Genomic DNA, 16,320 nt, shown 5'->3' with positions numbered 1-16,320 from the left:
AATATGGGCAAATTCCAGCACGTCCCATGTTTTGCACATACCTTGAATTTGGTGGTGCAGAATTATTTAAAAAACGAGAGGGGCGTGCAAGAGATGCTGTCGGTGGCCAGAAGAATTGCGGGACACTTTCGGCGTACAGGCACCACGTACAGAAGACTGGAGCACCACCAAAAACGCCTGAACCTGCCCTGCCATCATCTGAAGCAAGAAGTGGTAACGAGGTGGAATTCAACCCTCTATATGCTTCAGAGGTTGGAGGAGCAGCAAAAGGCCATTCAAGCCTATACAACTGAGCACGATATAGGAGGTGGAATGCACCTGTCTCAAGCGCAGTGGAGAATGATTTCAACGTTGTGCAAGGTTCTGCAACCTTTTGAACTTGCCACACGTGAAGTCAGTTCAGACACTGCCAGCCTGAGTCAGGTCATTCCCCTCATCAGGCTTTTGCAGAAGAAGCTGGAGACATTGAAGGAGGAGCTAACACAGAGCGATTCCGCTAGGCATGTGGGACTTGTGGATGGAGCCCTTAATTCGCTTAACAAGGATTCACGGGTGGTCAATCTGTTGAAATCAGAGCACTACATTTTGGCCACCGTGCTCGATCCTAGATTTAAAACCTACCTTGGATCTCTCTTTCCGGCAGACACAAGTCTGCAGGGGTTCAAAGAACTGCTGGTGAGAAAATTGTCAAGTCAAGCGGAACGCGACCTGTCAACATCTACTCCTTCACATTCTCCCGCAACTGTGGGTGCGAGGAAAAGGCTCAGAATTCCGAGCCCACCCGCTGGCGGTGATGCAGGGCAGTCTGGAGCGACTGCTGATGCTGACATCTGGTCCGGACTGAAGGACCTGACAACGATTACGGACATGTCGTCTACTGTCACTGCATATGATTCTCTCCCCATTGAAAGAATGGTGGAGGATTATATGAGTGACCGCATCCAAGTAGGCACGTCAGACAGTCCGTACTTATACTGGCAGGAAAAAGAGGCAATTTGGAGGCCCTTGCACAATTTGGCTTTATTCTACCTAAGTTGCCCTCCCACAAGTGTGTACTCCGAAAGAGTGTTTAGTGCCGCCGCTCACCTTGTCAGCAATCGGCGTACGAGGTTACATCCAGAAAATGTGGAGATGATGATGTTCATTAAAATGAATTATAATCAATTCCTCCGTGGAGACATTGACCAGCAGCAATTGCCTCCACAAAGTACACAGGGAGCTGAGATGGTGGATTCCAGTGGGGACGAATTGATAATCTGTGAGGAGGGGGATGTACACGGTGATATATCGGAGGATGATGATGAGGTGGACATCTTGCCTCTGTAGAGCCAGTTTGTGCAAGGAAAGATTAATTGCTTCTTTTTTGGTGGGGGTCCAAACCAACCCGTCATTTCAGTCACAGTCGTGTGGCAGACCCTGTCACTGAAATGATGGGTTGGTTAAAGTGTGCATGTCCTGTTTATACAACATAAGGGTGGGTGGGAGGGCCCAAGGACAATTCCATCTTGCACCTCTTCTTTTTTCTTTCATTTTTCTTTGCGTCATGTGCTGTTTGGGGGGTGTTTTTTGGAAGGGCCATCCTGCGTGACACTGCAGTGCCACTCCTAGATGGGCCAGGTGTTTGTGTCAGCCACTAGGGTCGCTTAGCTTACTCACACAGCTACCTCATTGCGCCTCTTTTTTTTCTTTGCGTCATGTGCTGTTTGGGGAGTGTTTTTTGGAAGGGCCATCCTGCGTGACACTGCAGTGCCACTCCTAGATGGGCCAGGTGTTTGTGTCTGCCACTAGGGTCGCTTAGCTTACTCACACAGCTACCTCATTGCGCCTCTTTTTTTCTTTGCGTCATGTGCTGTTTGGGGAGTGTTTTTTGGAAGGGCCATCCTGCGTGACACTGCAGTGCCACTCCTAGATGGGCCAGGTGTTTGTGTCGGCCACTTGGGTCGCTTAGCTTAGCCATCCAGCGACCTCGGTGCAAATTTTAGGACTAAAAATAATATTGTGAGGTGTGAGGTGTTCAGAATAGACTGAAAATGAGTGGAAATTATGGTTATTGAGGTTAATAATACTTTGGGATCAAAATGAACCCCAAATTCTATGATTTAAGCTGTTTTTTAGGGTTTTTTGAAAAAAACACCCGAATCCAAAACACACCCGATTCCGACAAAAAAAATTCGGTGAGGTTTTGCCAAAACGCGTTCGAACCCAAAACACGGCCGCGGAACCGAACCCAAAACCAAAACACAAAACCCGAAAAATTTCCGGTGCTCAAGTGATTCAGCGATGTATGCTATTCCGATGGTTACACATGTGAATGATTATCCGCATTGCGCACGTACATCAGAGTCGCACTGCGCATCTGCAGCTTTCGTCTTGTGACAACGGTCGCAGAGAGATACATTTGCAGTGTGATTATCAGTAATAGAGCGTTTGGGGAGGTAACAGGGCAATGGCGGCAAAATTAGGGCGGGTCGCAGTCTGCAACCCAGTATGCAGATAACGTGGCTCCAGCATCTCAGTACAGGTGCCCATAGGGCTGCTTGGGGCTCTGATTCTGGAAGGAACCGCAACCACGACTGCATCTTTGTACGTGAACACTTAGATTTACAATGGCGCCAGTGGAAATCTCAATACCTGTCCAGGTGGCCGTCACATTTGCGCATTCTTGCACAGCTGCTGCGTACAAATTTGCAGCTGCGATTGCATTACTGTACTTCTCTGCATCGGGCCCATAAAGCAAATCTAGACCCTGCAGAGTTCACATCACAAAGCATCAAGAGCAGGAGATTCTAATGATTCAGTGCTTCATGGAAGGCAGTCCTATATATTAGCAAGTATTCAAGGAGAGCGGTTCTGTAAAGCAACATCCGTGGATCGTAATGGGTGATCCCAGGTAGCAATAGGTTGTAGCACCTCAATTGTAATTTGTTGTTCTTCTGCTCTGCAGGCATTTTGTGGAACTTGTCATCAAGTGATAACCTGAAAACAAAGCTTGCACGCGATACCCTTGGTCCCTTAACAGACCGGGTGCTAAGTCCACTCTCTGGCTCCACAGGATCTGCACTTATCCAACAGAATGCATCGGAGGCTGAAATATTCTACAACGCCACAGGCTTCCTCAGGTACGGCAGCAAAGCTCTGGAGGGTTATTTAGATTGACCTAATAATGCTTTAAGAGAAACTGTAGAAGGATGATCTGCAGATGGCTGGTTAATAGGTTTTAGGTTATTTGGAAGATGATTTGTCCATGTCCCTGTATTGTAGGAACCTGAGCTCAGCCAGTGAGGAGACTCGTCAAAAGATGCGGGATTGTCCTGGTCTTCTGGATTCCTTAGTTGGCTATACAAACCAAGCTTTACAGGCTTCCAAATCTGAAGACAAGGTGAGATTCCAACCTCTACGGGTGAGGTAAAATGCTGTATAAAAAAAACTTAGAAACATTCATGGGGTCTAATTGCAAGTAATTACTGTATGCGATGACATGACTCCTAGTTTCTAACTCAGAGTATCACATTTCAGAATGAGGATAGATCCCACAATTTGAAGCAAACATCGTGTCCTGCATGCCCAACTTATAGCATTAATGAGCGATTCATACTTTGGGGTAAATATAATAGGGTCTGAGGTCTGGTCAGGTTGGTTTTGCCTTGTACAGGATTGCTGCTTTAAAAATACGGCCATTCTCTGACAAAATCACAGACCTTCGGCAACTCAGACCCTATCACATTTACTCCTGTCTCGCTTAAGGCTGAATGAGTATTTTCTGATATAATGCTCTATGATGTATGTTTGGAGGGTCTCGTTATTTTCACTTTTTAATTTGACAAATTCTTCCTTATTAGAGTGTGGAAAATGCAGTATGTGTACTAAGGAACCTGTCTTACCGACTGTATGATGAGATGCCACCATCCTGTTTGCAAAGGCTGGAAGGAACGCAGCGGGGGGGCAATGTAGCCGGAGACACCGTGGGCTGTTTCACCCCTCAGAGTCGCAAACTCAAAGAGGTAAAATTCAAAACTTTCCATTTGGACATCTGGATAGACAACCATGAGCAGATTGCTTCAAGGATGGAAGAATGATTTTGGTCACAAATGCAACCCTGTGTATGACCTTATCTACAACATGCTGAGCCATTTTGTCCTTCCTATCCAAAGGGACTTCTCTATTTTTGCCTACCTATTCAATATTTTAATAGAAGGATAACTGAATGTACAATACCAGAGTCGGACTACCCCACGGGCCCGGGGGGGGGGGGGGGGGGGGGGGGGGGTACAGGGGGAACCTCCAGTGGGCCACATCCTCTAGGGATCAAGTTCCAGACTGCACTTCAGTTATACATTATACATATGTTACATTATAATGCACAGGACTATGATGTATTGTCTACAGTTGCTGATCTGGTACATTATCATGCATGCACTAGTATTACTATATATTTATCAAGGAGCCCAGAACATGCACTGTAACGGTTAGCCAAACTTCTTTGGTGGCTGACACATCCTAAGCATGGCCCTCTACCACTGCAATACCCCAGTAAGATAGTGTTATTAACGGCCAGAGCGATATGAAGTCCTCATAGGGGTATATGCAATTGCGGTCGAATTCCCGAAAATGTAGAAAAACTGGACATTTTCGGCCAAAAAATAAAAAATAAATCAACAATGCAATTCTGTACTTTTCGTCAAAAAAACGGCCATTCCAAATTCGACTTTTTTAAATTAGACATTTGTCAAATTCGACATTTTTGCAATGGTACAAATGCAGCATTTCGACAAAAGTATATTCAATTGAAGATTGTAAATTCGACAACAGTGCTTTTAGACCGTAAATTCGTCATTTTCAATCCGCCACACTTTGCTGGCGGAATCTAATAAAAAAATTTAAAAACATGTTTTTTTTTTAGTGTTTTTTTTTTTTATTGGTAATAGCATATCTATTTATATTAGAAGGGATTAGGTACTTGGTTTGTCTATTTAGAAGGCACAAGTATTATTTATATATTTTTAAAAATATTATTATTATTATTATTATTATTATTTTTTTTTTTAATGAAATGGGGTAAAAATCAGAAAAAAAAATGCGTGGGGTCCCCCCTCCTAAGCATAACCAGCCTCGGGCTCTTCGAGCCGGTCCTGGTTGCCAAAATACGGGGGGGGGGGGGGAAATGACGGGATCCCCCGTATTTTAACAACCAGCACCGGGCTCTGCGCCTGGTCCTGGTGCAAAAAATACGGGGGACAAAAAGAGTAGGGGTCCTCCATATTTTTTGTACCTGCACCGGGCTTCACTAGCTGGACAGATAATGCCACAGCCGGGGGTCACTTTTATACAGCGCCCTGCGGCCGTGGCAATAAATACCCAACTAGTCACCCCTGGCCGGGGTACCCTGGAGGAGTGGGGACCCCTTCAATCAAGGGGTCCCCCCCCCAGCCACCCAAGGGCCAGGGGTGAAGCCCGAGGCTGTCCCCCCCCCCCCCCCCATCCAAGGGCTGCGGATGGGGGGCTGATAGCCATGTGTAAAAATGAAAGAATATTGTTTTTTGCAGAACTACTACAAGTCCCAGCAAGCCTCCCCCACAAGCCGGTACTTGGAGAACCACAAGTACCAGCATGCGGTGGAAAAACGGGCCCACTGGTACCTGTAGTTCTATTGCAAAAAAAATACCCAAATAAAAACAGGACACAGACACTGTGAAAGTATAACTTTATTACATACATGCCGACACATACTTATGTTGACATGCCGACTCTGGCCACGTCTCCAATGTCGACGTCCGGGGTACCTGAAAATAAAATTATACTCACCTGATCCAGTGTCCAGTTCTTTTATTGTAATCCACGTACTTGGCAAAACAAAAAAACGCATTTACCCGAACCAGACGGACTGAAAGGGGTCCCATGTTTACACATGGGACCCCTTTCCCCGAATGCAGAGACCACCCGTGACTCCTGTCACAGAAGGTCCCTTCAGCCAATCAGGAAGCGGCTGACCGTGGGTAACCCCACCGCTGACCGCAAAGTTCCCACCATTGAAACTAATGGAGGGAGCTGTGCGATGCGCTGTCTGCCAGCTCAGACGCGCAAAGCCAATCAGGAGAGTGCCACGAAGTGGCGCTTCCTGATTGGCTGAAGGGACCTTCTGTGACAGGAGTCACGGGGGGTCTCTGCATTAGGGGAAAGGGGTCCCATGTGTAAACATGGGACCCCTTTCAGTCCGTCTGGTTCGGGTAAATGCGTTTTTTTGTTTTGCCAAGTACATGGATTACAATAAAAGAACTGGACACTGGATCAGGTGAGTATAATTTTATTTTCAGGTACCCCGGACGTCGACATTGGAGACGTGGCCAGAGTCGGCATGTATGTAATAAAGTTATACTTTCACAGTGTCTGTGTCCTGTTTTTATTTGGGTATTTTTTTTGCAGTAGAACTACAGGTACCAGCGGGCCCGTTTCCCCCCCACATGCTGGTACTTGTGGTTCTCCAAGTACCGGCTTGCGGGGGAGGCTTGCTGGGACTTGTAGTTCTTCTGCAAAAAAACAATATTCTTACATTTTCAACAAGGCTATCAGCCCCCCATCCGCAGCCCATGGATGGGGGGGGACAGCATCGGGCTTCACCCCTGGCCCTTGGGTGACTCCTCCAGGGTACCCCGGCCAGGGGTGACTAGTTGGGTATTTAATGCCACGGCCGCAGGGCGCTGTATAAAAGTGACCCCCGGCTGTGGCATTATCTGTCCAGCTAGTGGAGCCCGGTGCTGGTACAAAAAATACGGGGGACCCCTACTCTTTGTCCCCCGTATTTTTTGCACCAGGACCAGGCGCAGAGCCCGGTGCAGGTTGTTAAAATACGGGGGATCCCCTGTCATTTTTCCCCCCGTATTTTGGCAACCAGGACCGGCTCAAAGAGCCCGAGGCTGGTTATGCTTAGGAGGGGGGACCCCACGCAATTTTTTTTTCGTGTTTTTTACCGTTTTTTTAAACATTTTTTAAAATCTAATCAAAATCCGTCAAATCGGCCGTTTTTCGACAGCGGGACTGTCGAATTCGTTTTTTATTGAATATGTCGAATTCCGGCACCCACCTGCCGGAATTCGACGGTCGAATTGTGTCGAATTTAAAAACTGGCGAAAAAGTGCCGCAATTCGCCCGAAATTGCATATACCCCATAGTCTCTTCCATACCCCAGACTGGGAGAAGATGTTGCTTCTCTGAAAAGTAACTGTTTTGTGGCTTCCAAAGATCCTAATTCTAAACTATATTTAACCTTTTAGATCTCCTTTTGATTTATTATAATCCACCTCTAGTCTGCACGTCTAAGTTTGTCCCCTCTTATTCCCAACAGAAACAACAGGGCACCGACCTTGCTACCTTTGCTGAAATCTCAAGAGATCCAAAGGGAATGGAACTTCTGTGGAACCCGCAGATTGTCAACCTGTATAACCGGCTGCTGCAGCATTGTGAACTAAACAGACACACCACAGAGGCAGCAGCAGGAGCCCTACAAAATATCACTGCCGGAGACCGCAGAGTAAGTAGGGCTCGTGACCTCTCCAGTGGCTGCAAATCCATATATGTAGAGCTAATTATCACCTAGCTAGGTGACCTTGGGGCATATGTACAGTACCAATGGGTCTATTTACTAAGCCTTGGAGAGTGATAAAATGGAGAGATAATGTACCAACCAATCGGCTCCTAAATGTCAAACACAGCCTGTAACATGGCAGTTAGGAGCTGATTATCTGGTACTTTGGGGGAGATGTACTAAGCAGTGAAAAGAAGAGTGGAGAAGTGAACCAGTGATGAAGTTGCCAATGGCAACCAATCAGCATTTAAGAAACATTTATAATTTGCATGCTATAAAATTATACACAGCAGCTGATTGGTTGCCATGGGTCACTGGCTCACTTCTTCATTCTTTTCACTGCTTAGTACATCTACCCTATCCTTTTCCATGGCCAAGTACCAACTTGTGGCTCAAGCTGGGCCTACACTGCAATGTTGCTACTGCCTCCACCTACTTCTGTGTAGACAATGGTTCAGTGGGAGGTTTTCAACTTTTCCCCTACACTGAAATGATAATCAGCTGGATGAGTTGATTAAATGAAACACATTGGATTTAGACCACTGTTTTTACTATATACTGAACAATTGTTTCAAATTACCATTCATTTGGTATGTTGTATGCAGTGTATGGCCAGCAGTATGATGGCAGTACTAAAAAGATGCATAGTATTGCATACCAAGAACCTTTACATGTTAAACCAGACTGACTTTCCCAACAAACTTATGGCCATTACAAGGCCTCTGTTACTGTACAGTATCTTTTTTTTGTAACAAAGAGGAAGAAAAATACTTTTTTATTTTTTATTTTATTCCTTATGAACAATTTTGTATAACATATAATGGGTATAGGATATGGGAAGAAGAGGAGGATACCACATGTAGAAGGTATAAGACATGGATAAGAGGAGGCAGATATCACATGTAGAAGGTATAAGAAATGGGTAAGAGGAGGCGGATATCACATGTAGAAGGTATAAGACATGGATAAGAGGAGGCGGATATCATCTTATACCTTCTACATGTGATATCCGCCTCCTCTTATCCATGTCTTATACCGTCTACATGTGATATCTGCTTCCTCTTCCCATATCTTATACCTTCTACATGTGATATCCGCCTCCTCTTATCCATGTCTTATACCTTCTACATGTGATATCCGCCTCCTCTTACCCATTTCTTATACCGTCTACATGTGATATCTGCTTCCTCTTCCCATATCTTATACCTTCTACATGTATGGGAAGAGGAAGCAGATATCACATGTAGACGGTATAAGAAATGGGTAAGAGGAGGCGGATATCACATGTAGAAGGTATAAGACATGGATAAGAGGAGGCGGATATCACATGTAGAAGGTATAAGATATGGGAAGAGGAAGCAGATATCACATGTAGACGGTATAAGACATGGATAAGAGGAGGCGGATATCACATGTAGAAGGTATAAGATATGGGAAGAGGAAGCAGATATCACATGTAGACGGTATAAGAAATGGGTAAGAGGAGGCGGATATCACATGTAGAAGGTATAAGACATGGATAAGAGGAGGCGGATATCACATGTAGAAGGTATAAGATATGGGAAGAGGAAGCAGATATCACATGTAGACGGTATAAGAAATGGGTAAGAGGAGGCTGATATCACATGTAGAAGGTATAAGATATGGGAAGAGGTGGCGGATACCACATGTAGAAGGTATAAGATATGGGAAGAGGTGGCGGATATCACATGTAGAAGGTATAAGATATGGATAAGAGGAGGCGGATACCACATGTAAAAGGCATAAGATAGACAAGGGGTGGGAAATATATGTACAGGATATATGAAGAGGCAGTGGATACCACATGTAGAGGATATAGTATATGGGAAGCGGCGGTGGATGCCATATATAAGGTTTTCCCAACTCCAGTCCTCAGGGACCCATAACGGCATGTTTTACAGGTCTCCTCAGAAATAATTAGCATCATCTGTAGATCTTATAAAACGTGCCATCCAGTAATTATAACACGTATGCACCAAGTAGTTCTGTAGAAAAAAAAAATATTCCACCCTCTGGAGGCTGTAACTATTATATATATTTGCATTTTATGTTTACAGTGGGCAGCTGTCCTGAGCCAGGTGGCATTGGAACAGGAGCGTATTCTAAACCCAGTTCTGGATCGCTTAAGAACTGCAGATCACAGCCAACTCCGGTCTCTCACAGGCCTGATCCGCAACCTGTCTAGACATGCCAAAAATAAGGAGGAGATGTGTGAGTACCCGGTTATCTCTCATCATTTACTTTATCACTGTCTATGGGCCTGTTTATCAATAAATATTTGTGGCTTATTCAACTTAAAACATCCATTTTCGGAGGGACCGCGACAGATATCAGACAGCAGCTGCAGCCCCCATAGGTTTCTACGATTAGATTGCAAAGGATTCCTCGGCTTGATTCCCACAACTAACTCCAACTGAGGATGGCGTTAGCTATTGTAGCTTATGAGATACAATTTGCAGAGAGCACCAGGAGAGGGATCCCTACCCTGCAGGGGCCACTGCGCAGATGTGGTCAGCGGACTACAATACAATGTGATTCTGGGCGCTAGTATGGTACCAGATTGCATAGAGTATACGGTTATTGATAGATGAGCCCCATATAAAAAAAACTGTTCCTCTGCCATTCCTTTTTCATCTGCTTTTAAGCCTGTACGTTGTTTTTTTAATTATATTGTATGTCTTCTCTTGATATCGCAGCCACCAAGCTAGTGAGCCATCTTCTAGAGAAACTCCCCGGCGAGGGAGGTGACAAGAGCCCTCCTGCTGAGGTTATAGTGAATATCATTGCTGTGCTTAATAATCTGACTGTAGCTGGACCCCTTGCTGCCCGAGATATTGTGTACTTCAATGGACTTGGCAAACTGATGTACATCAAGAGGAAGAGAGACACGTAAGTGGAGGCAACAGTGAGGAGGGACCTTATATGTAGCTTATAGCAAATACAATAAATGGACTGTTGTAAACTAAATGTATGCCAGGATCTGCATATAGACCACATACTATAGACTCAGGGTTGGAACAGCAGTGAGCAGGAGCGAACTCTGGGGGTCATTCCGAGTTGATCGCTCGCTGCCGATTTTTGCAGCGCAGTGATCAGGTAAAAAATGGCAAAACTGCGCATGTGTATGCACTGCAATGAGCACACGCGTCGTACGGGTACAAACAGCATCGTTGCTGTGCAATGCTTCTAGCGACTAATCCATTTGCACAGCCGTTTGCAAGGAGATTGACAGGAAGAGGGCGTTTATGGGTGTCAACTGACCGTTTTCTGGAAGTGGTAGGGAAACCGCAGGCGTGTCCAGGCGTTTGCAGGGCGGGTGTCTGACGTCAATTCCAGGACCTCCGTCGCTAGGCTCATCGCACAGGATAAGTAACTTCAGGGCTGGTCTTGTTTTGCACAAAATGGTTTTTGTACCGCTCCGCTGCACGTGCGATCGCACACTTGCAAAGCGAAAATGCACTCTTCCGTGGGTGGTGACAATGCGTTTGCACGGCTGCAGAAAGTAGCTAGCGAGCGATCAACTCGGAATGAGGGCCTCTGCTCAAATAGCCGTTTTGTTTTTGTTTTTCTTAAATGTTGTTATTAATTGTACATTTTTGTGTAATGTATTGAGTTGTTATGGTGACACAGTGGTTAGCATTGCTGTCTCATACCACAGCTGTCATGACTTTAATTCCTGGCCAGGTCTTATCTGTGTGGAGTTTGTACGTCCTTCACTTATTTGCATGGGTTTTCTCCTACATCCCCAAAACATGAGCTGCAGTAGAGCAGGTAGTGATGTTAATACAATACCAGATATTCTCTGTACGGAGCTGTGTATAGTGGTGGCACTATATAACCAAACATATTGCTTACATTTTACAGTAATGTAACCATAGGATCAAAAAAGGCTGATTTCTTACCATGTATATTGGGGGTAATTCCAAGTTGATCGCAGCAGGAAATTTTTTAGCAGTTGGGCAAAACCACGTGCACTGCAGGGCGGGGGGGGGGGGGGCAGATATAACATTTGCAGAGAGAGTTAGATTTGGGTGGGTTATTTTGTTTCTGTGCAGGGTAAATACTGGCTGCTTTATTTTTACACTGCAATTTAGATTGCCGATTGAACTCCCCACACCCAAATCTATCTCTCTCTGCACATGTTATATCTGCCTCCCCTGCAGTGCACATGGTTTTGCCCAATTGCTAACAAACTTGCTGCTGCGATCAACTCAGAATTACCCCCATAGTTTTTTGGGGGAAAGTGCATATCTGGGTCTAGCTCTCTGAAGTACATAGTGCAAATAAATCCAATAGTAGATTTTGGTCTTGTGTTAACAAGTTAATTTATATGATTCTACATAGTGTGCACTATAACTAACTTATGTAGACCACGGACCCATTCCGTTCTCAAGATACTTGCATGCTAATGCTTTTATAAAGGAAAACACAAATTTCAGTTTAAAGCTATTCAGGACTTCACTGCACAGTAACATAAAAAGGACTGATTTGCGCATATATTTTCCAAATTGAAAGTATAGATTGGGCACAAATAGTACTATAGAGCTTATTGCGCAAGTTACTTTCGCTTGTAAGCAATGAACTGTTATTGCCTAAATCTGCTCGTCACATTATGGGATTGGTACCCCTGTGGTGGCAACTACCCTCCTCTTCCTCCTTCGTTTCTTCCTCCTTCTTCCTCATATCCCTCCTTCATCTTCCTCCTCCTTCTTCCTACTCCCTCCTTCAAAACAACAGGACGGAGTGCCCTGCACATGAGAGCTTATATTTTTAAGGATATATAAAGGAGATGGATGTGTTGGGGAGATACAAGGATTGAGCATGCAGGAGGGAAAACCAGGTCAAACAGAGATTAGGAGACTAGGATAAATTAATTAATTTTGAGGGAGTGTTTGGAGCACTGGATGGGGGGGGGGGGGGGGGGGAAGAGAGTCAGAGATCCATAGCATATCTACCTATTAATGAATACAGGATAAAGAGAATAATATGCATATGTAAAGTAAATCATTATTGAATAAAAACACAGTTGAGTATAATAAAATCTTTATCTTGATGCATCGTAATCCAGTGGGAAATTCTTGTGTTTTGTAATAAAGTAGGGGGGAAAAACTTCATAAACTTTGCACAACTGATCACTAGAAGTGCCATCTGCTAAATGGGTGGGACCTGGAGTAATAGAGTCTTCAGAAGCCACTCAGCCAATGACCAAAATTAAGGGATGCCCCTGTCTACTCATGTCAGGAGTTGCCGTTCATGGGGGGGTAATTCCAAATTGATCGCAGCAGGAATTTTTTTTAGCAGTGGAGCAAAACCATGTGCACTGCAGGGGGGGGGCGCAGATATAACATTTGCAGAGAGAGTTAGATTTGGGTGGGTTATACTGTTTCTGTGCAGGGTAAATACTGGCTGCTTTATTTTTACACTGTAAATTAGATTGCAGATTGAACACACCACACCCAAATCGAACTCTCTCTGCACATGTTAAATCTGCCTCCCCTGCAGTGCACATGGTTTTGCCCAACTGCTAACAAAATACCTGCTGCGATCAACTTGGAATTACCCCCATAGAGAGCAGTTGTCGGATTTAATGTAATTTTTTTCTCAATGGATATCAAAGATTAACAGATTTTCCTTTTGATTATAAAGACTGAAAACAAACCTATTACACTACTACAAAGAAGAAAGAAGACTTTAGCTTACAGTAAAGCATTGAGCAAGAGGTCTCATTGACTATTTTGTTCAATTAAACTCTATTGTAGTTATTGCTACTGTGGAACCATATTTTCTAACATGCACTGTCAGCCATTAACTGGGCGGCATATTTGTGCATGCCCTTCCACTCAGTGGCTGCCAGTTTATATTGGAACATGCCCTTCCAAAATGACTGCCAGTATTATACTTTCACAATAAAGCTTCACACTTTCTTGCAGGCCAAACTCTGCACTTTTCATGTAAGCTCCAGTGAGCAGCTACTTCTACTCAACTGGACAGATGCTTCAGAATTGGAGCAGAATACGGTTATCCCATAAGAAAATAATTCCAGTCATTATTTCAGTTTATTTTGGTCCTTTATATTGGAAAATAAACACCACATATTAGAAATAATTAGGATATTGATGCACCAAAGATTTTTTTTTTTTAGCATTTAAGTGGGTGATTAAAGATCTGCAGCAGTGGTTCTCAAACTTGGTGCTCGGGACCCCATACAGTTCACCTTTTCCATGTCACCTAGCTGGGCACAGGTGTGACAGTTGGTCATACTGTACATTTCAAAGATCAACAGGTGACCTGGAAAACATGAACTGTGTGGGGTCCGAAGAGTCGTGTTTGAGAACCACTGATCTACAGAAACAGAAAACTGATTATACGTAGTACTTACAAACACAAGTGTATGTGGCAAAGACCAGGATCTAGGTACTGTAGGTGCAGTCTTAGGCAATAGGGGGCAACAGTGCTGCTGACTTAAGGGGTAAGATATAAGGATTGATGATGATTTGTACATGATTAGGGTCACAAGGCCCTGACTGTTGTAATGACCAATTCGCTTCTACTGTCTCTTCTCTCCAGTGCAGACAGTGAGAAGTCTTCCCGAGCTGCTGCAAGCCTTCTTACAAACATGTGGCAGTACAGCAAGCTGCACCGTGACTTCAAAGCGGTAAGTAAACGCATGGAAGAACCCTCAAGTCATCTTGCTTTTACCCCAAAGCACCAAGCTTGCCAGGTGCCAAACATAACTGCATTCTTCCAACACCCTGTCCATCTTCTTTCACAGAAGGGATATCGGAAGGAAGATTTCCTCAGCCCATGATGTGGTCTCTCCCAACTGCACTAGTGTCTGCTTCTCCTCTTATCAGAAGATCACTAAAAGAGCACTGAGAATAACCGAGTACTTTCCCCAGCCCTTACCACACTCCCCTGTGCAATAAATGCTATCACTCTGAACACAGCAAAGCAGTGTTTGAAGGGGAAAGTGTATGTATGTAGCTAGATAGATTAATAAGTAATTGGATACTTGCATGTGTGCTTGTGTTTTTTTTTAACAAAACAAAAAAAACTAGGAAAAATAAATGAAATTTAATGTATGGGTTTGAATAAATGTCCGTTTGGGTTTATATATTTAATACGTGCAAACACATACACACTGTTTAAGTATAAGCTGTGCTTCTCTAGATATTGTTAGACTACAGTGCCCAAAATACTGTGCCAGCCACGGTCAGCAACACTTGGTGAGTCCTATGGTTGCTAGACCCTGGAGTTTTCCCTGTATAACTATCCGGTAATCTATTCTTTCATCAATTAGCCAACCTATTGGTAGAATTCATGGAATGCTGTGTATTAAAGAAAACCTTATACAGTAATATACTAAACTGGTTTACATGATTTAATATGAATAAATCCCTAGTATGAATGTATACGCATGTCCCTTTTGTGTACAGCTGTGACTTATTTCCTCCTCACAATCCCATTATTCCAGGGCCATCTTAACGCATGGGCTTAATGGGCAGCTGCCTAAGGGCCCCACAATTCGAAGGGCCTTCAGGCAGGGGCAGGTTGTTCCGTGGGAATCTGCCTCCCTGGCTGGTGCCTCCTGAGCTTCTTGGAAGCTGCCTGGCCGCTTTCTACCACAGAATTCTCTACCTGCCTCCCAGTCTGCAGCTAGACAGTCAGTAGCTATCAGCATGTTGAATGGTGGATGGCTGTAGCTATCCACCAATCAGAGTGCAGCATTCTCTGCCTGGCTCCCAGTCTGCAGTCAGACAGTGAATGGCGGTCACCATGCTGATTGGTAGATGGCTGGAACTATCCACCAATCAGAGTGCTGGCAGCCATTCACTGTATGTAAACATGTGGAGTGATGGCACAGGACCACAGGAGGAGTAAGTTATGATTTTTTTTTTTCTTAATTTTTTTACCATGAATGGGTGTGTAGGGGCCCCAGTATATTACTTTGCCCAGGGGCTACAATGCTGTTAAGATGGCTCTGCGCTACCCTGTTGTATTTTTACAAATAAGAACACACAAGTTTTTTTTGTTTTGTTTTTTAAATACTTTTTTTTTGTTTTGTTTTGTTTTTAATCTCAGGGGAGCATTCCTGTTTGTGTATCAACATGCTCAAATGTGCCTTGTTTCTTCCTATGTCACCCTTGTATAGTGCAGTGTTTTCAGAGAAAAAAAAATAAACATTTTGAATTCTGAAGCTGATGTCACGTGTTCATAATGTCCCGGCAAACGTTCTTTCCATGAATGGGTTAAGCATGGGAACTGCACAGCCCCCACATTCTTGGGTGGAGGTGAGATATTCTCACGGATTCATTCCGTGGCCTTGCTGGGGCCTGCCCTGTGTGGAGATTCCTTGAGGTGAAGACTGCCTCACACGTTTGTTCTTGTAGATATCAAGGTGATGATTCTGAGTTGAGAGCACAGGGGGGAAAAAAGTAACTCTGCACCTGTAACAAACCATGTTGCAATGCAAGGGCTGCTGATATATTTAATATTTTTGCATGCAGTGTAAACAATGACTATTTTTCATGTAGCCCACAAACACTGGCGGCTGTATTATTACACTGCAATTGAAATTTGAATTTGGACTTGCCCCTCCCAGCATGCATTTGCCAAGATGCAAAGCTTCTTGCTTGTTTTTGCTCTGATCTCAGGTCTCTGGTTACCATTATTTAATCTAATATGAGCAATAACATTATGTCCAACTCCTAATTAGAAAT

At 44.2% G+C, this 16,320-nt stretch overlaps 1 protein-coding gene across 2 annotated transcripts in view; it reads left to right on the top strand.

Moving 5' to 3' along the window:
• Positions 1-15,797, top strand: part of PKP3 (plakophilin 3) — a 139,346-nt gene extending 123,549 nt beyond the window's left edge. For both annotated transcript variants that reach the window (XM_063944741.1, XM_063944740.1), the window contains 8 exons: positions 2,945-3,119; positions 3,262-3,379; positions 3,840-4,001; positions 7,340-7,525; positions 9,658-9,811; positions 10,297-10,489; positions 14,168-14,255; positions 14,373-15,797. In XM_063944741.1, the coding sequence (XP_063800811.1) occupies positions 2,945-3,119; positions 3,262-3,379; positions 3,840-4,001; positions 7,340-7,525; positions 9,658-9,811; positions 10,297-10,489; positions 14,168-14,255; positions 14,373-14,408 (1,112 nt within the window). In that variant the 3' untranslated portion in view covers positions 14,409-15,797. The remainder of the gene's footprint in view (positions 1-2,944; positions 3,120-3,261; positions 3,380-3,839; positions 4,002-7,339; positions 7,526-9,657; positions 9,812-10,296; positions 10,490-14,167; positions 14,256-14,372) is intronic.
• Positions 15,798-16,320: the final 523 nt, after the last annotated feature.

The sequence above is a fragment of the Pseudophryne corroboree genome, chromosome 11, assembly GCF_028390025.1.
Source record: "Pseudophryne corroboree isolate aPseCor3 chromosome 11, aPseCor3.hap2, whole genome shotgun sequence".
In the NCBI taxonomy this organism is placed as follows: Eukaryota; Metazoa; Chordata; class Amphibia; order Anura; family Myobatrachidae; genus Pseudophryne; species Pseudophryne corroboree.
Note: the sequence above shows the minus strand (reverse complement) of the source record. Positions and strands in the feature narration are given on the sequence as shown.